This window comes from Salmo salar, chromosome ssa17, assembly GCF_905237065.1.
Source record: "Salmo salar chromosome ssa17, Ssal_v3.1, whole genome shotgun sequence".
Classification (NCBI taxonomy): domain Eukaryota; kingdom Metazoa; phylum Chordata; class Actinopteri; order Salmoniformes; family Salmonidae; genus Salmo; species Salmo salar.
In genome coordinates, this window is record NC_059458.1 from 74,205,116 (window position 1) to 74,225,559 (window position 20,444).

At 46.5% G+C, this 20,444-nt stretch overlaps 1 protein-coding gene across 12 annotated transcripts in view; it reads left to right on the forward strand.

Moving 5' to 3' along the window:
- The window catches only part of LOC106576581 (neuron navigator 3), a 416,631-nt gene that overhangs the window by 188,796 nt on the left and 207,391 nt on the right, over nt 1-20,444 (forward strand). For 8 of the 12 annotated variants that reach the window (XM_045700111.1, XM_045700116.1, XM_045700117.1 and 5 more), the window contains exon 1: nt 649-1,175. The exons of 1 other annotated variant lie outside the window; for it this stretch is intronic. In XM_045700111.1, the coding sequence (XP_045556067.1) occupies nt 915-1,175 (261 nt within the window). In that variant the 5' untranslated portion in view covers nt 649-914. Of the gene's footprint in view, nt 1-647; nt 1,176-20,444 lie in introns of those variants that run through there. 3 more of the 12 variants (XM_045700110.1, XM_045700113.1, XM_045700114.1) reach the window with 1 other exon arrangement.

Sequence of the window (20,444 nt, forward strand, 5' to 3'; positions counted from 1 at the left end):
GTTTTTCCCCGCAAGGCACTTTCAGATGCTGCACAAACCACAACTCCCAAACACTGGTGTCAGTCCTCTGCTCACCGCCTGTCTTTCCAAAGCCATATTCTCGAGCAGGAGAGGGAGAGGGAGAGACGGAAAAGAGTGAAAGGCAGAGATTTCTTAACCTAGAACTCTTTCAGCCATGAAAAATAGTCCCAGGAACCAGACAAACTGCTTCCTTGTGAGGGATTATGTAGTGGATAACTCTCCAAATGTTTTTTTTTTTATTTAACTTTTACTATTTCTTTCATCAAAGGGGAGGGCTGCCCCAGATGCAGGCAGCCAGTGAGAGGTGTCTATTTCTAGTGATCAGCGCTCGGCTACGGAGAGAGCTGTTTTGACAGTTGGAGCTGGGGAGTAACATGCTACTGAGGAATGCTGCTCAGAGAGAAAGAGAGAGAAAAAGAGAGAGAGGGAGAAAGAGAGAGACATGCACTTAGCCAGGTCTATAATCACTGGTGGAGTGGCGGTTACCTTCCAGAGGAGTTTACGCCCCTGAGGACTGTTTGGTTTTGTAGTTCTGACAGAAATGGAGAGGGAGGAGTGGTTGAGCTCTGACAGAGAGGAGGAGGGGGAGCAAGAGAAAGGGGGAGTGAACCGGTGGCGGAGAAACCTTCTCAGTTTCTGTAAGTCCCACACGCTGTAGGCAACAGAATGACTGCGGCTGCTCTCCCACTCCAGACTTCTCTCTGAGAGGCAGCCCTCTCTTCATTTTGTCTTCTCCTTCCCCTCTTTTTCTCTGCCAGACGTCAGGAGGAGACACAGGGCTCTTGTTTGGCCTCTCTTGTGTGGGAAACTGAGGGAAACGACTCCTCTCGCTGTTTTTTCAACCTCTTCCTCCTGTCCGTTTTTGAACTCTCTCTCTCTGGATGTGACGGACCATGCCGGTGGTAGGAGTAGCCTCCAAGCTCAGACAACCCTCAGTGGGCTCCAAGCCGGTCCACAGCGCTCTCCCCATCCCCAACCCGGGCAGAACCGCTGCCACACGGGGGTACATGGCCAGGACCCCAGAGCTGAGGGGGTCAGAATCCCCCCTGCTCTCCTCCTGTCAGCTGTCACTCAAGTCAGAGTACCAGGAGAGGAGGACACAGCAGAAGCAGCAGGGACGGAGCAAGGAGACAGAGGAGAGTAAGATCTGCAAGGTCAGTGACAGTGTGTTGTTACTGGGGGACATGCTGTCACTGCGGCTCCTTCTCCTTTCAAACTCTACTCTCTAAATGATTTCTGTCTGCATGTCTGTCTGTGCAGGGGGAATTGATTTGCTCTACAGGTGGCTGTGCTGGCTGGCCAAGTCTGAGTGAGCTACCTAACAGAGGCAGGCTTGTTGGATTTTTTTTAGACTGTTCTGTTTCTGTGTGACGAGATGACTCATTTAGAAATCAATGTGGTCTTGGTCCGGCAAGCTATAGCAGGTGCCATGCTCTCTATATACTATAGGGTGGAGGTCTGCTTTCAGCATTTAGCAAACTTCAAAAAGTAGATGTCAAACCTCCTTAAATATACCCAATCCTCCTTATCGATACCCAATCAGGAAATAGCTGTTTTTGATGTGGTATTTTCTCATAGACTACATGGAATTGTGACATAAATACTTTAAATGCCTCTAAATCATTTCAGCACCATTTTATTTCTCTTTTGTGTCCTTCCATTGCTTTGCGCTGTGATGCAGTCTCAGACTCTGTCAGTTGACTCGCAAATCTGTCATTAAGTGGGGCAACGTGTCACAGAACCAGTGTGCTGACATTCATGTGCGTGCGCCACATTGTCGTATTACGCTCAGTCTATTAAGATCCCTATCTGTGAAATGAACCGTGCTGGCTGTTTTATAGGAGGAAAAAGCTATGCATAGTAATCACTGCTACCTGAGAAGCCCCTCTGAAGCTGACATGCCCTGAATACAAACACCACCTCTCCTCTCAGCTTTCCCCTTGTGTGGAGTACCGTTTCAGATGGCTAGCTGGTGTTTCCCCCCTCTGAGCGCTCCGAAAGCCCATTCTCAGGCCCAGACGTATTAAAAAGGCGTGGTAAGAATGGCTAGCGAATGATAGACATGAACAGATCGCCTTAAGTGCTTTCCCATACTAAAGTCAGCCGGTGCCAAGTTCTTTGGGAGTGTTTTAGAATGTTGGAAATTGGACTCATGACAAGTGGAGAAGGCGGGTTCCGTCTCAGAAAGGAAGCGAAAGGATTTCAAATATCCCCGCCAAATAGTTTTGGTAGTGCATGCTCGCCCTACATCTTCGACCTGTCAAAATACCAACAGACTTTCCTGTTTCCTGGTCGCTCCGGCCAAGTCTCCTTGTTTACCGCTGGGGCTTCTGGGAGCACTCTGGGAGCCTTTTTCTTTTTTGTCCTCAAGTTCTTAACTGACTCAGGGGCTGCTTTTCTCCTGGAAATATGTGCTCACATCAAATAGCGGGGCAGCTGAGCGCTGCCTCCTGGATCCTTGTAGCGTGTCCGTAACTGACTGGAAAGCGCATGCAGGGCCAGAGCAAGGGGAAGTGTGTTTTATCATTAACCCGGTGCTGAACCGGCAACTCTGTTAAATGCACTCCATAAACCACCGGTTTCTATGCTGCTGTTGAAAGGGTTCTGCGTCCTCCCTTTTGGTGTCAAAAGGCAACCCCTGAGTGAACAACCCCTGAGTGAACAACCCCTGAGTGAACAACCCCTGAGTGAACAACCCCTGAGTGAACAACCCCTGAGTGAACAACCCCTGAGTGAACAACCCCTGAGTGAACAACCCCTGAGTGAACAACCCCTGAGTGAACAACCCCTGAGTGAACAACCCCTGAGTGAACAACCCCTGATTGAACAACCCCTGAGTGAACAACCCCTGAGTGAACAACCCCTGAGTGAACAACCCCTGAGTGAACAACCCCTGAGTGAACAACCCCTGATTGAACAACCCCTGAGTGAACAACAACACACTTGACTTATTTCACTTTTCTCTAGTGGGAGGAGCTGGGAAAAGCTGGGAGGAGCTGGGAGGTGCTGGGAGGAGCTGGGAGGAGCTGGGAAATGCTGGATGGTGCTGGGAAGACCTGGGAGGTGCTGGATGGTGCTGGATGCTGCTGGGAGGAGCTGGATGGTTCTGGGAGGAGCTGGATGGTTCTGGGAGGAGCTGGATGGTTCTGGGAAGAGCTGGGATGTGCCGTAGTATAGTGCAATTTGTTTTGGAGCGGATGGTCGGGGGATAAAACATAATTCTACTAATTTGTACACTGCCCAAAAATAGATTTTATTTGAAAATAACAATAAGTTCATAGCTTGATAACATTGAGACACGTTCACGTCTCTTTTTATTTGTGAGAATACTTGGTGAACAGAACATTTCCTAAATTAAACAAATTTGTCCTGGTGATTTTATTATTTTTTGACCATCAGCATAAACAAGGGGGGGGGGGGGTAATCCTCCCCTGTCGGAGAAGTAGAGCTAGGGTACATGCTGTCATTACTCCTCACAGTGACTGGCAGTAGTAGAGATAGGGTACATGCTGTCATTACTCCTCACAGTGACTGACAGTAGTAGAGATAGGGTACATGTTGTCATTACTCCTCACAGTGACTGACAGTAGTAGAGAGAGGGTACATGTTGTCATTACTCCTCACAGTGACTGGCAGTAGTAGAGATAGGGTACATGTTGTCATTACTCCTCACAGTGACTGACAGTAGTAGAGATAGGGTACATGTTGTCATTACTCCTCACAGTGACTGACAGTAGTAGAGATAGGGTACATGCTGTCATTACTCCTCACAGTGACTGGCAGTAGTAGAGGTAGGGTACATGTTGTCATTACTCCTCACGGTAACTGGCAGTAGTAGAGGTAGGGTACATGTTGTCATTACTCCTCACGGTGACTGGCAGTAGTAGAGATAGGGTACATGTTGTCATTACTCCTCACGGTGACTGACAGTAGTAGAGATAGGGTACATGTTGTCATTACTCCTCACGGTGACTGACAGTAGTAGAGATAGGGTACATGTTGTCATTACACCTCACGGTGACTGATAGTAGTAGAGATAGGGTACATGCTGTCATTACTCCTCACAGTGACTGATAGTAGTAGAGCTATGGTACATGCTGTCATTACTCCTCACAGTGACTGGCAGTAGTAGAGATAGGGTACATGTTGTCATTACTCCTCACAGTGACTGGCAGTAGTAGAGATAGGGTACATGTTGTCATTACTCCTCACAGTGACTGACAGTAGTAGAGATAGGGTACATGTTGTCATTACTCCTCACAGTGACTGACAGTAGTAGAGCTAGGGTACATGCTGTCATTACTCCTCACAGTGACTGGCAGTAGTAGAGATAGGGTACATGCTGTCATTACTCCTCACAGTGACTGGCAGTAGTAGAGATAGGGTACATGCTGTCAATACTCCTCACAGTGACTGGCAGTAGTTGAGATAGGGTACATGTTGTCATTACTGCTCACAGTGACTGGCAGTAGTAGAGATAGGGTACATGTTGTCATTACTCATCACAGTGACAGTAGTAGAGATAGGGTACATGTTGTCATTACTCCTCACAGTGGCTGACAGTAGTAGAGATAGGGTACATGCTGTCATTACTCCTCACAGTGGCTGACAGTAGTAGAGATAGGGTACATGTTGTCATTACTCCTCACAGTGACTGACAGTAGTAGAGATAGGGCACATGTTGTCATTACTCCTCACAGTGACTGACAGTAGTAGAGATAGGGCACATGTTGTCATTACTCCTCACAGTGACTGACAGTAGTAGAGATAGGGCACATGTTATCATGACTCCTCACAGTGACTGACAGTAGTAGAGATAGGGTACATGCTGTCATTACTCCTCACAGTGACTGGCAGTAGTAGAGATAGGGTACATGTTGTCATTACTCCTCACAGTGGCTGACAGTAGTAGAGATAGGGTACATGCTGTCATTACTCCTCACAGTGGCTGACAGTAGTAGAGATAGGGTACATGTTGTCATTACTCCTCACAGTGACTGACAGTAGTAGAGATAGGGTACATGCTGTCATTACTCCTCACAGTAACTGACAGTAGTTGAGATAGGGTACATGTTGTCATTACTCCTCACAGTGACTGACAGTAGTAGAGATAGGGCACATGTTGTCATTACTCCTCACAGTGACTGACAGTAGTAGAGATAGGGCACATGTTATCATTACTCCTCACAGTGACTGGCAGTAGTAGAGCTAGGGTACATGCTGTCATTACTCCTCACAGTGACTGGCAGTAGTAGAGATAGGGTACATGTTGTCATTACTCCTCACAGTGACTGGCAGTAGTAGAGATAGGGTACATGCTGTCATTACTCCTCACAGTGACTGGCAGTAGTAGAGATAGGGTACATGCTGTCATTACTCCTCACAGTGACTGGCAGTAGTAGAGATAGGGTACATGTTGTCATTACTCATCACAGTGACAGTAGTAGAGATAGGGTACATGTTGTCATTACTCATCACAGTGACAGTAGTAGAGATAGGGTACATGTTGTCATTACTCCTCACAGTGACAGTAGTAGAGATAGGGTACATGTTATCATTACTCCTCTCAGTGACTGGCAGTAGTAGAGATAGGGTACATGCTGTCATTACTCCTCACAGTGACTGGCAGTAGTAGAGATAGGGTACATGTTGTCATTACTCATCAGAGTGACAGTAGTAGAGATAGGGTACATGTTGTCATTACTCCTCATAATGACAGTAGTAGAGATAGGGTACATGTTGTCATTACTCCTCACAATGACAGTAGTAGAGATAGGGTACATGTTGTCATTACTCCTCACAGTGGCTGACAGTAGTAGAGATAGGGTACATGTTGTCATTACTCCTCACAGTGACTGACAGTAGTAGAGATAGGGTACATGCTGTCATTACTCCTCACAGTGGCTGACAGTAGTAGAGATAGGGTACATGTTGTCATTACTCCTCACAGCGACAGTAGTAGAGATAGGGCACGTTGTCATTACTCCTCACAGTGACTGACAGTAGTAGAGCTAGGGTACATGCTGTCATTACTCCTCACAGTGACTGGCAGTAGTAGAGATAGGGTACATGTTGTCATTACTCCTCACAGTGACTGGCAGTAGTAGAGATAGGGTACATGTTGTCATTACTCCTCACAGTGACTGGCAGTAGTAGAGATAGGGTACATGTTGTCATTACTCCTCACAGTGACTGGCAGTAGTAGAGATAGGGTACATGCTGTCATTACTCCTCACAGTGGCTGACAGTAGTAGAGATAGGCTACATGTTGTCATTACTCCTCACAGTGACTGACAGTAGTAGAGATAGGGCACATGTTGTCATTACTCCTCACAGTGACTGACAGTAGTAGAGATAGGGCACATGTTGTCATTACTCCTCACAGTGACTGACAGTAGTAGAGATTGAGCACATGTTGTCATTACTCCTCACAGTGACTGACAGTAGTAGAGCTAGGGTACATGCTGTCATTACTCCTCACAGTGACTGGCAGTAGTAGAGATAGGGTACATGTTGTCATTACTCCTCACAGTGACTGGCAGTAGTAGAGATAGGGTACATGCTGTCATTACTCCTCACAGTGACTGGCAGTAGTAGAGACAGGGTACATGCTGTCATTACTCCTCACAGTGACTGGCAGTAGTAGAGATAGGGTACATGTTGTCATTACTCATCACAGTGACAGTAGTAGAGATAGGGTACATGTTGTCATTACTCATCACAGTGACAGTAGTAGAGATAGGGTACATGTTGTCATTACTCCTCACAGTGACAGTAGTAGAGATAGGGTACATGTTATCATTACTCCTCTCAGTGACTGGCAGTAGTAGAGATAGGGTACATGCTGTCATTACTCCTCACAGTGACTGGCAGTAGTAGAGATAGGGTACATGTTGTCATTACTCATCAGAGTGACAGTAGTAGAGATAGGGTACATGTTGTCATTACTCCTCACAATGACAGTAGTAGAGATAGGGTACATGTTGTCATTACTCCTCACAATGACAGTAGTAGAGATAGGGTACATGTTGTCATTACTCCTCACAGTGGCTGACAGTAGTAGAGATAGGGTACATGTTGTCATTACTCCTCACAGTGACTGACAGTAGTAGAGATAGGGTACATGCTGTCATTACTCCTCACAGTGGCTGACAGTAGTAGAGATAGGGTACATGTTGTCATTACTCCTCACAGTGACAGTAGTAGAGATAGGGCACGTTGTCATTACTCCTCACAGTGACTGACAGTAGTAGAGCTAGGTTACATGCTGTCATTACTCCTCACAGTGACTGGCAGTAGTAGAGATAGGGTACATGTTGTCATTACTCCTCACAGTGACTGGCAGTAGTAGAGATAGGGTACATGTTGTCATTACTCCTCACAGTGACTGGCAGTAGTAGAGATAGGGTACATGTTGTCATTACTCATCACAGTGACAGTAGTAGAGATAGGGTACATGTTGTCATTACTCCTCACAGTGGCTGACAGTAGTAGAGATAGGGTACATGCTGTCATTACTCCTCACAGTGGCTGACAGTAGTAGAGATAGGGTACATGTTGTCATTACTCCTCACAGTGACTGACAGTAGTAGAGATAGGGCACATGTTGTCATTACTCCTCACAGTGACTGACAGTAGTAGAGATAGGGCACATGTTGTCATTACTCCTCACAGTGACTGACAGTAGTAGAGATAGGGCACATGTTATCATGACTCCTCACAGTGACTGACAGTAGTAGAGATAGGGTACATGCTGTCATTACTCCTCACAGTGACTGGCAGTAGTAGAGATAGGGTACATGTTGTCATTACTCCTCACAGTGGCTGACAGTAGTAGAGATAGGGTACATGCTGTCATTACTCCTCACAGTGGCTGACAGTAGTAGAGATAGGGTACATGTTGTCATTACTCCTCACAGTGACTGACAGTAGTAGAGATAGGGTACATGCTGTCATTACTCCTCACAGTAACTGACAGTAGTTGAGATAGGGTACATGTTGTCATTACTCCTCACAGTGACTGACAGTAGTAGAGATAGGGCACATGTTGTCATTACTCCTCACAGTGACTGACAGTAGTAGAGATAGGGCACATGTTATCATTACTCCTCACAGTGACTGGCAGTAGTAGAGCTAGGGTACATGCTGTCATTACTCCTCACAGTGACTGGCAGTAGTAGAGATAGGGTACATGTTGTCATTACTCCTCACAGTGACTGGCAGTAGTAGAGATAGGGTACATGCTGTCATTACTCCTCACAGTGACTGGCAGTAGTAGAGATAGGGTACATGCTGTCATTACTCCTCACAGTGACTGGCAGTAGTAGAGATAGGGTACATGTTGTCATTACTCATCACAGTGACAGTAGTAGAGATAGGGTACATGTTGTCATTACTCATCACAGTGACAGTAGTAGAGATAGGGTACATGTTGTCATTACTCCTCACAGTGACAGTAGTAGAGATAGGGTACATGTTATCATTACTCCTCTCAGTGACTGGCAGTAGTAGAGATAGGGTACATGCTGTCATTACTCCTCACAGTGACTGGCAGTAGTAGAGATAGGGTACATGTTGTCATTACTCATCAGAGTGACAGTAGTAGAGATAGGGTACATGTTGTCATTACTCCTCATAATGACAGTAGTAGAGATAGGGTACATGTTGTCATTACTCCTCACAATGACAGTAGTAGAGATAGGGTACATGTTGTCATTACTCCTCACAGTGGCTGACAGTAGTAGAGATAGGGTACATGTTGTCATTACTCCTCACAGTGACTGACAGTAGTAGAGATAGGGTACATGCTGTCATTACTCCTCACAGTGGCTGACAGTAGTAGAGATAGGGTACATGTTGTCATTACTCCTCACAGCGACAGTAGTAGAGATAGGGCACGTTGTCATTACTCCTCACAGTGACTGACAGTAGTAGAGCTAGGGTACATGCTGTCATTACTCCTCACAGTGACTGGCAGTAGTAGAGATAGGGTACATGTTGTCATTACTCCTCACAGTGACTGGCAGTAGTAGAGATAGGGTACATGTTGTCATTACTCCTCACAGTGACTGGCAGTAGTAGAGATAGGGTACATGTTGTCATTACTCCTCACAGTGACTGGCAGTAGTAGAGATAGGGTACATGCTGTCATTACTCCTCACAGTGGCTGACAGTAGTAGAGATAGGCTACATGTTGTCATTACTCCTCACAGTGACTGACAGTAGTAGAGATAGGGCACATGTTGTCATTACTCCTCACAGTGACTGACAGTAGTAGAGATAGGGCACATGTTGTCATTACTCCTCACAGTGACTGACAGTAGTAGAGATTGAGCACATGTTGTCATTACTCCTCACAGTGACTGACAGTAGTAGAGCTAGGGTACATGCTGTCATTACTCCTCACAGTGACTGGCAGTAGTAGAGATAGGGTACATGTTGTCATTACTCCTCACAGTGACTGGCAGTAGTAGAGATAGGGTACATGCTGTCATTACTCCTCACAGTGACTGGCAGTAGTAGAGACAGGGTACATGCTGTCATTACTCCTCACAGTGACTGGCAGTAGTAGAGATAGGGTACATGTTGTCATTACTCATCACAGTGACAGTAGTAGAGATAGGGTACATGTTGTCATTACTCATCACAGTGACAGTAGTAGAGATAGGGTACATGTTGTCATTACTCCTCACAGTGACAGTAGTAGAGATAGGGTACATGTTATCATTACTCCTCTCAGTGACTGGCAGTAGTAGAGATAGGGTACATGCTGTCATTACTCCTCACAGTGACTGGCAGTAGTAGAGATAGGGTACATGTTGTCATTACTCATCAGAGTGACAGTAGTAGAGATAGGGTACATGTTGTCATTACTCCTCACAATGACAGTAGTAGAGATAGGGTACATGTTGTCATTACTCCTCACAATGACAGTAGTAGAGATAGGGTACATGTTGTCATTACTCCTCACAGTGGCTGACAGTAGTAGAGATAGGGTACATGTTGTCATTACTCCTCACAGTGACTGACAGTAGTAGAGATAGGGTACATGCTGTCATTACTCCTCACAGTGGCTGACAGTAGTAGAGATAGGGTACATGTTGTCATTACTCCTCACAGTGACAGTAGTAGAGATAGGGCACGTTGTCATTACTCCTCACAGTGACTGACAGTAGTAGAGCTAGGTTACATGCTGTCATTACTCCTCACAGTGACTGGCAGTAGTAGAGATAGGGTACATGTTGTCATTACTCCTCACAGTGACTGGCAGTAGTAGAGATAGGGTACATGTTGTCATTACTCCTCACAGTGACTGGCAGTAGTAGAGATAGGGTACATGTTGTCATTACTCCTCACAGTGACTGGCAGTAGTAGAGATAGGGTACATGTTGTCATTACTCCTCACAGTGACTGACAGTAGTAGAGATAGGGTACATGTTGTCATTACTCCTCACAGTGACTGACAGTAGTAGAGATAGGGTACATGTTGTCATTACTCCTCACAGTGACTGACAGTAGTAGAGATAGGGTACATGCTGTCATTACTCCTCACAGTGGCTGACAGTAGTAGAGATAGGGTACATGTTGTCATTACTCCTCACAGTGACAGTAGTAGAGATAGGGCACGTTGTCATTACTCCTCACAGTGACTGACATTAGTAGAGCTAGGGTACATGCTGTCATTACTCCTCACAGTGACTGGCAGTAGTAGAGATAGGGTACATGTTGTCATTACTCCTCACAGTGACTGGCAGTAGTAGAGATAGGGTACATGTTGTCATTACTCCTCACAGTGACTGGCAGTAGTAGAGATAGGGTACATGTTGTCATTACTCCTCACAGTGACTGGCAGTAGTAGAGATAGGGTACATGTTGTCATTACTCCTCACAGTGACTGGCAGTAGTAGAGATAGGGTACATGCTGTCATTACTCCTCACAGTGACTGGCAGTAGTAGAGATAGTGTACATGCTGTCATTACTCATCACAGTGACAGTAGTAGAGACAGGGTACATGTTGTCATTACTCATCACAGTGACAGTAGTAGAGATAGGGTACATGTTGTCATTACTCCTCTCAGTGATTGGCAGTAGTAGAGATAGGGTACATGTTATCATTACTCCTCTCAGTGACTGGCAGTAGTAGAGATAGGGTACATGCTGTCATTACTCCTCACAGTGACTGGCAGTAGTAGAGATAGGGTACATGTTGTCATTACTCATCACAGTGACAGTAGTAGAGATAGGGTACATGTTGTCATTACTCCTCACAATGACAGTAGTAGAGATAGGGTACATGTTGTCATTACTCCTCACAATGACAGTAGTAGAGATAGGGTACATGTTGTCATTACTCCTCACAGTGGCTGACAGTAGTAGAGATAGGGTACATGTTGTCATTACTCCTCACAGTGACTGACAGTAGTAGAGATAGGGTACATGCTGTCATTACTCCTCACAGTGGCTGACAGTAGTAGAGATAGGGTACATGTTGTCATTACTCCTCACAGTGACAGTAGTAGAGATAGGGTACATGTTGTCATTACTCATCACAGTGACAATAGTAGAGATAGGGTACATGTTGTCATTACTCCTCTCAGTGATTGGCAGTAGTAGAGATAGGGTACATGTTATCATTACTCCTCTCAGTGACTGGCAGTAGTAGAGATAGGGTACATGCTGTCATTACTCCTCACAGTGACTGGCAGTAGTAGAGATAGGGTACATGTTGTCATTACTCATCACAGTGACAGTAGTAGAGATAGGGTACATGTTGTCATTACTCCTCACAGTGACAGTAGCAGAGATAGGGTACATGTTGTCATTACTCCTCACAATGACAGTAGTAGAGATAGGGTACATGTTGTCATTACTCCTCACAGTGGCTGACAGTAGTAGAGATAGGGTACATGTTGTCATTACTCCTCACAGTGACTGACAGTAGTAGAGATAGGGTACATGCTGTCATTACTCCTCACAGTGGCTGACAGTAGTAGAGATAGGGTACATGTTGTCATTACTCCTCACAGTGACAGTAGTAGAGATAGGGCACGTTGTCATTACTCCTCACAGTGACTGACAGTAGTAGAGCTAGGGTACATGCTGTCATTACTCCTCACAGTGACTGGCAGTAGTAGAGATAGGGTACATGTTGTCATTACTCCTCACAGTGACTGGCAGTAGTAGAGATAGGGTACATGTTGTCATTACTCCTCACAGTGACTGGCAGTAGTAGAGATAGGGTACATGTTGTCATTACTCCTCACAGTGACTGGCAGTAGTAGAGATAGGGTACATGTTGTCATTACTCCTCACAGTGACTGACAGTAGTAGAGATAGGGTACATGTTGTCATTACTCCTCACAGTGACTAACAGTAGTAGAGATAGGGTACATGTTGTCATTACTCCTCACAGTGACTGACAGTAGTAGAGATAGGGTACATGTTGTCATTACTCCTCACAGTGACTGACAGTAGTAGAGATAGGGTACATGTTGTCATTACTCCTCACAGTGACTGACAGTAGTAGAGATAGGGTACATGTTGTCATTACTCCTCACAGTGACAGTAGTAGAGATAGGGCACGTTGTCATTACTCCTCACAGTGACTGACATTAGTAGAGATAGGGTACATGCTGTCATTACTCCTCACAGTGACTGACACAGCTTGTTCTGTGTGGAGTGGCTGAAAGTAAGGATTCAGGGTGTTCAAACAGAAGTGTGTGCGTGCGTGCGGGCGTGCGTGCGAGCGAGCGTGTGTCTATACCCTCGCTGCATAATGCATGCTTGTGTGGACTTGTTTGTCCTTGGTTAAGGACAGGGCTGGCCGCTCTCCTTGTTTAGTGTTTACCAGCTGTTATTCCTAACTGACTGAGGGAATCTCATGACACAAACACACACTGCTTTAGAGCCTGTAATGTGTTGGAGACCATTAATCATGATTGGGAATAAAAGGAGGGATTCCACATGACAAGTGGTTAATGTTAACCTGTTTCAAACTAAACATATTCAATGTTTCTGTTTGAAATGACAAATAACTGTGGTTTGTAGAGTGTGTTTAGAATATCCATGCTTTAGGGCAGGGCATCAACAATATTGAGGGCTGAATGGTGTGTGTGTGTGTGTGTGTGTGTGTGTGTGTGTGTGTGTGTGTGTGTGTGTGTGTGTGTGTGTGTGTTTGTGCATTTGTGTGTGTGTGCATTTGTACATTTGTGTGTGCCTGCTTTTGCACATGTCTGCGTTCAATCTATACGATTGTACGTGTTGATATTCTTAGGAGGCCTCCTTCCTTCAGTGGTCTTGCGTAACACCTGCATTCTTCCCTGGGATCTCAGTTAATCCATCCAAGGCTGACCTGTCAAGAGATCCTCCTCCCTGTGATTGAGATGAGATCCAGAACACACACACACAGTCACACACACACACACTGTAGTACTCACTGACATACCTTGTCAGTCACTGTAGAATGAAGAGGTACGGGAGGTTGAATGGGGTTGTAATGAAGTGCCACGGCTCTGCTGATGGGATCTGTGGCTCGGAGCCTTGGCAGATACTCAGCTACAGTGGTGAAGGGGGCTTTGTCCCAAATGGAACCCTATTTCTTATATAGTGCCCTACTTTTGATTAGGGCCAATAGAGTTCTGGTTAAAAGTAGTGCACTATATAGGGAAAAGGGGGCAATTTGGAATGCACACAGAGTGTGAGCAGCCCTTGAGCGTGAGCAGTGTTATTCATGTTTCGCACCTTTTACAATCATCGATTTCTCAACCTCCCACTAAGAGTTTTTTGTTGTTGTTGTCATTTTATTCAATCCGATGCCATAATGTCAAACAAAATAAACCCTCTTTGGGTTACAGCATATGAAGAATGATTGACAGGCTAGACGTAGATCCTAGTTTGTCCTGCTAGTATGAATAACAGCAACACCTGCTCATTTCACACCTTTCCTATGTCACTGCATCTGATTCCGTGATACCGCGGATGTCACATCCTCCCTAGGTCATGCCAGTTACAAGCAGGAAAGAGCAATGGGAAATTGACATACATATTCTCCTGAAGGGAATCAATAGAAGCGTGGAGTGCTGATGTGTTAGACTTTCCAGCTGAGACTCGAAATGGACGCCCTGCTGCTGGTGTCTGAGCCGAGATTTATCATGGTTCTTTTTTGGTTGGCCGCCATGGTATGGTTTCTAGCCCTGGTGTCTGAGCCGAGATTTATCATGGTTCTTTTTTGGTTGGCCACCATGGTATGGTTTCCATCCCTGTCTCCGTTTGAAGTGCATCCCTGATTAGAAATGACTGACAGGTGAAATCCACATGGTGTTAGCCTGCCTACGCATGTCTAATCAGTTATTACATCAAGGAAGGGAGAAAGGAAGGATGCAGTCGTAAGGAATTCAAACATGGGCAATTTCGTGCTTCAAGGTACCAAGGTAAAGTTTTTGCCAGGCTGCAATCAGAGATTAGATGGGACACAGGCCAACTGTCTCTACTCTCACTCCTTCCCAATGGAAACACTACACATGCACTTACTAGAACCATTATAATAGATTTACTGTAGAACAATTCCCCACATGACTACTGCACCCAGTTTGTCTCTTAGAAACATACAAGACGCCGCCAGGTCATTAAACACAGGCAGGATTCCCTTGGCTGCTATGGCAACCATACATAGCCGTGTAACCTTAGCGCGGGGATGTTGCCACTTCTGAATATGTGTATCAGTTTTTGTTTGCTGGAAGCACAGACAACTGGCAAGATACACCCTGCCTGGCGCAAACATCCTGTGGATCTGCTCCCACACATCCTGTTGTTTGTCTCTGATCTGACCTGCCAAAATGTCAGCAAGAAGAGATGAACCAGAGAGTGCGATTGCACATGGCCTTGTTTGGTGCAGCGGCGCATCTCCTCCACCTCTCACTACGCCTAGGTGCTGATAAACCCCTGCAGAGGGGGCCAGCAGGGAGAGAAGGAAAGTGGTGAGCTCAGGGATCCGTGTTAGGTCTCACTGGCTCTGGAGTTAGTGTGGGGAATGTAAACACAGCTCCTCTCTCCACTAGCTCAGATGCTGCCGAGTCAGCCGCCCTAGTCTGGTCTGCAGAGCTTGGGGTCCCTGCCAGCTCTTCCCGTCAGAGGGAGGTGGGGAGGGAGGCCGAGCCGGGGGTTGTGTCCTAGCCATGGGTGGTCTGGTCTGGCTGCCTGGGCTCCTTATCTGGAAGAGAGGGAGAAGCCCCGGGGAAGTGGCGATGTGTTGACCCCAGGCATGCAGCACAGGGCCCTGCTTCCCTGTTTACCACATGTCCACTGGGATAACAGGGATAGCTACACAGGACCTCTGTGGACCTTTCACTGTATTCAAACACCAACGTTCCCACCCAGGCAAGAGACCTACCACAACCTGTTTCTCAACAAATGTTGACAGATGGAGAGATATGGTGATGGGCAGGCATGGACACACTAACCCCTGTTGATAAAGGGGTAACTACTACATTCCTGCCTCTCATTCCTCTGGTCTGTCTGTCTGTCTGTCTGTCTGTCTGTCTGTCTGTCTGTCTGTCTGTCTGTCTGTCTGTCTGTCTGTCTGTCTGTCTGTCTGTCTGTCTGTCTGTCTGTCTGTCTGTCTGTCTGTCTGTCTGTCTGTCTGTCTGTCTGTCTGTCTCTGTCTCTCTCTTTCTCTGTCTTTCTCTGTCTATCTGTCTCTCTGTGTGTCTCTGTCTGTCTTTTTCTCTCTCTCTCTCTGTCTCTCTGTTTCTCTCACTTTCTCTCTCTCTCTCTCTGTCTCTCTCTCTGTCTCTCTCTGTCTCTCTCTCTCTCTGTCTCTCTCTCTCTCTGTCTCTCTCTCTACCTGTATGTCTGTCTCTCTCTCTATTTATATATGTCTATGTCTCTCTCTGTCTCTCTCTCTCTCTGTCTCTCTCTCTCTCTGTCTTTCTCTCTCTGTCTGTCTCTCTCTTTGTCTGTCTCTCTACCTGTATGTCTGTCTCTCTCTCTCTATATATATATATATATATATGTCTATGTCTCTCTCTCTCTCTGTCTCTCTGTCAGTTTTTATTGGTATTCGTGCCGTGGGGAGTCAACTGCCGGCTCCTTGTGTAAAGCTTGGAGGGAGAACACACAGAGGGGATGGTGTTTACAGTACGGCCGCACCAGTTATAAATAACTTCTGTGGATCTCGAGTCAGTCTTTGTGTGAAACAGGAAGAATAATAGGTCTTTAAAAAAAAAGCCCGCCGGGTTAACGGTGAAGGATTTCAGAGGCATCCTGTTTTTCCAGGGACTAGCTTTTGAGACAAGGCTTGAGGTGTATCGGGCTCTGTCGTACATTTTGGAGAGTAAATTGAAAAACAACATACTTAATGGATACACATGCTCTCCATTGAAAAAGTATTGGCCTCACATTGGGCTGCATTTGACCCCGAGCCTCGAGGCTACAGTAGTGACAAACAAGATAATGGGCACAAGTGGTCCTGTTACTGCTTAGAATGGTCCTGTTACCTCTTAAAATGGTCCTGCTACCTCTTGTAGGGGTCCTGCTACCTCTTGTAGGGGTCCTGCTACCTCTTGTAGGGGTCCTGCTACCTCTTATGGTGGTCCTGTTACCTATTATAGTGATCCTGTTACCTATTATAATGGTCATGTTACCTCTTATAGGGATCCTGTTACTTCTCATGCTGGTCCTGTTACCGTCTTATACTGGTCCTGCTACCTCTTATAATGACCCTGTTACCTCTTATAGGGATCCTGTTTTCTCTTATTGTGGATATGTCACCTCTTATAATGGTCCTGGTACCTCTTATAGTGGGTATGTTACCTCTTATAATGGTCATGTTACCTCTTATGGTGGTCCTGTTACCTCTTATGGTGATCCTGTTATCTCTTATAGTGGTCCTGTTAGCTCTTATAATGGCCCTGTTACCTCTTATGGTGGTCCTGCTACCTCTTATAGGGATCCTGCTATCTCTTATGGTGGTCCTGTTATCTCTTATAATGGTCATGTTACCACTTATAGGGATCCTGTTATCTCTTATAGTGGTCCTGCTACTTCTTATAGGGATTCTGTTACCTCTTATGGTGGTCCTGTTACCTCTTATAGTGGTCCTATTCCCTCTTATAGTGGTCCTGCTACCTCTTATAGTGGTCCTGCTACCTCTTATAGCCTTTTTCCATGAATGTTTTTTCTGTGATCTCTTCATCCCTCTGTTATGTTCATGGCGTACTCACATGGTACTAGAGATGATTGGATGCAGGACTGTCACCCATGCTGTAGCAGAACAGCCTCACAATCCCCTGCGTGAGAGGCCTCACACGCACAACCACACACACACACAGACAACAGGCAGCAGGTCCATACAACAGATCCACACAGTCCCTCTGGGCCTTCTGCTAGTTCAAAGGTATGGCTGTTAAATGATCTTAGAGAGGCGGGGCTCTCCAATGCCACTGGCTTGTTGTTTCATGCCATAAAAGAACAAAAGAAACAGGGGCCAAAGCCATACTCAGGGTACAACGCACACACACACACACACACACACACACACACACACACACACACACACACACACACACACACACTTACACTTACACTTACACATTAACACACACACACTTACACATTAACACACACACACACTTACGCATGAACACACACACACTTACGCATGAACACACACACACACACACACTTACACATTAACACACACACACACTTACGCATGAACACACACACACACACTTACGCATGAACACACACACACACTTACGCATTAACACACACACAAACTTATGCATGAACACACACAAGGACAGACACATTGTTGGTTAAGGGCTTGTAAGTAAGCATTTCACTGTAAGGTCTACACCTGTTGTATTCGGCGCATGTGACATATATAATTTGATTTGATTTTACACACATAGGTCAAGTGCATCTTGTCTCTCACCTTTTCCTCGAACTCTCTCCGTTTGTCTCGTTAGCTGTTTTCCACCATCTTTCAGTTCATCACCCTTGCTTCAGGCTCCCTCCTGTGTCCTTTATTATCACTCTCTCTCAATCCCTTCTTTTCAAATCCCCTCCATTTTCAACTCTATACTCTTGCTCTTTCTGCGGCCCAAATGACATCTCTATTCCATATATAGTTCACTACTTTTACCCAGAGTCCTATGGGCGGCCTATGGTCCCTGGTCAGAAGTAGTCCACTATATAGGGAATAGGATGCCATTTGGGATAAGGACTCATTCTGGGCATTCCTCTCAATAGTCACTACCACTCTTTCCTCCCCTTTCTCTCCCTCCTGGAATCTCTCTGTACTCCCTTCATTTACGTCTCTTTACCTTGCTCTCTCTCTACCCTCTCAGCCTTCTCCTTTCTCTCTCCCCATGTCCCCCTCTCTCCCTCCGTCTCTCGGAAGATGTTTTGATGAGACAGACATGAGGGTGTTCAGTCCACACACCTGGCACTGAGACCACCACTGATTATCTCTACCACACACAGAGGTCACCCCATACCCCCTTCACTCCCCCCTGTCCCGGCCTCTGTCTGGGCTTTGCACCGGGGAGGAACATCTGTGAAACTACAACACCGGCCTCATTAGCAATCAGCAGGGCCTAGGACAGCTAGCCGACAGCCCGCACACCGCTAATGTGGAGCAGGGAGAAGAGGAGAGGGGAGAGGAGGAGAGGGTAGAGGAGGAGGAGAGGAGGGGAGGATAGAGGAGGAGGAGAGTAGGGGAGGATAGAGAAGGAGAGGAGAGGGTAGAGGAAGAGAGGAGAGGGTAGAGAAGGAGGGAGAAGAGGAGAGGGTAGAGGAGGAGAGGGTAGAGGAGGAGAGGATACAGTAGAGAGGAGGAGAGGAGAGGGTAGAGGAGGAGAGGAGAGGGTAGAGGAGGAGAGGAGAGGGTAGAGGAGGAGGAGGGGATACAGTAGAGGAGAAGAGGAGGAGAACAGAGGGTAGAGGAGGAGAGGAGAGGGTAGAGGAGGAGAGGATAGAGGAGGAGAGGGGAGAGGAGAGGGTAGAGAAGGAGGGAGAAGAGTAGCGGAGGGGAGGGTAGAAGAGGAGAGGGAAGGGTAGAGGAGGGTAGAGGAGGAGGGGAAGGTGGAGGAGGAGAGGGAAGGGTAGAGGAGGAGAAGGAAGGGTAGACGAGGGTAGAGGAGGAGAGGGGAGGGTAGAGGAAGAGAGGGGAGGGTAGAGGAGGGTAGAGGAGGGAGGGGAGGGTAGAGGAGGAGAGGGAAGGAAAGAGGAGGAGATGGGAATGTAGAGGAGGGTAGAGGGGTAGAGGAGGAGAGGGGAGGGTAGAGGAAGAGAGGAGAAAGGAGAGGGTAGAGGAGGAGAGTGGTTAGAGGAGGAGAGGGGAGGTTAGAGGAGGAGAGGGGAGGGTAGAGAAAGAGAGGGGAGGGTAGAGGAAGAGAGGGGAGAGGAGAGGAGGGGAGAGGGTAGAGGAGGAGAGGGTAGAGGAGTAGAGGAGAGGGGAGAAGGGAGTGGAGGGTGGCGTGAGTCAGGAGAGATCTGCGTTACCCTGTGATTCAGGCCTTACACACATTAACACTCCCTAACTAGCAAACACAATTCAGGGATTTCCTGCCCTTCGGGCTCCTGGGTAATGGACCTGGTAGCATATAGAAGGTAAATGGCGGTCAGAGAGGACTTGACTAGAGCAAAGTGCACTGGACTATTACACCATACTAAGGTTTAAACTGCGTCTCAAATGGCACCCTAGTCCCTATATAGTGCACTACTTTTGGCCAGAGCCCTGGTTAAATGTAGTGCACTACATGGGGAATAGGGTACCATTTGAGACACACAGAGATGAGCCTTAGCTGTTTTAATGGATTTCATGAGAGGAAAACCCGTTCTCTATGTCCTGGAAATGGGTCGCTGTCTCTTTGCCTTTGGCCTGTGTTTATGTATTCTAGTGAGTAATGCCACACATGCTGTTAGAGGAGTTAGTATTGTATGTTGGAGTCACCATGACCCCTACAAGCATCCATGGTCATTATTGTCCCTTTATTTCAATGTACTCATGTCAGTTGGCTCCATTTTAAAGCATGTCTGTGCGGCGTATGTAAAACACTATCAAATATTACATGGATATCATTACCATATTCATATACCATATTCTATATGCAGTGTTTACTCCCGGCAGTTCCTTGTAAAGGATTTGTTTTTAGTACACAATTATCTCGTTTGCTAAAATACTGAGGGTTGGAGCATACCCCAGAGAATTGGTTGTGACATCCCCCACGGGCTGGACATCTCGTCCAACTGGGCCCTTTCGCTCCCTGACAGCGTGTAAAGTGCATTGTGGCAGCGCTTGATCTGTACTTTCCCTTTTGGTCATGGTAAATGGAGTGTGGAAGTGGATGTTGTGCTGAGAGGGGAGTCTGCTTTTTTGGAACTGCCTGGCCCTGTCTGTCTGTGTGTGTGTGTATCT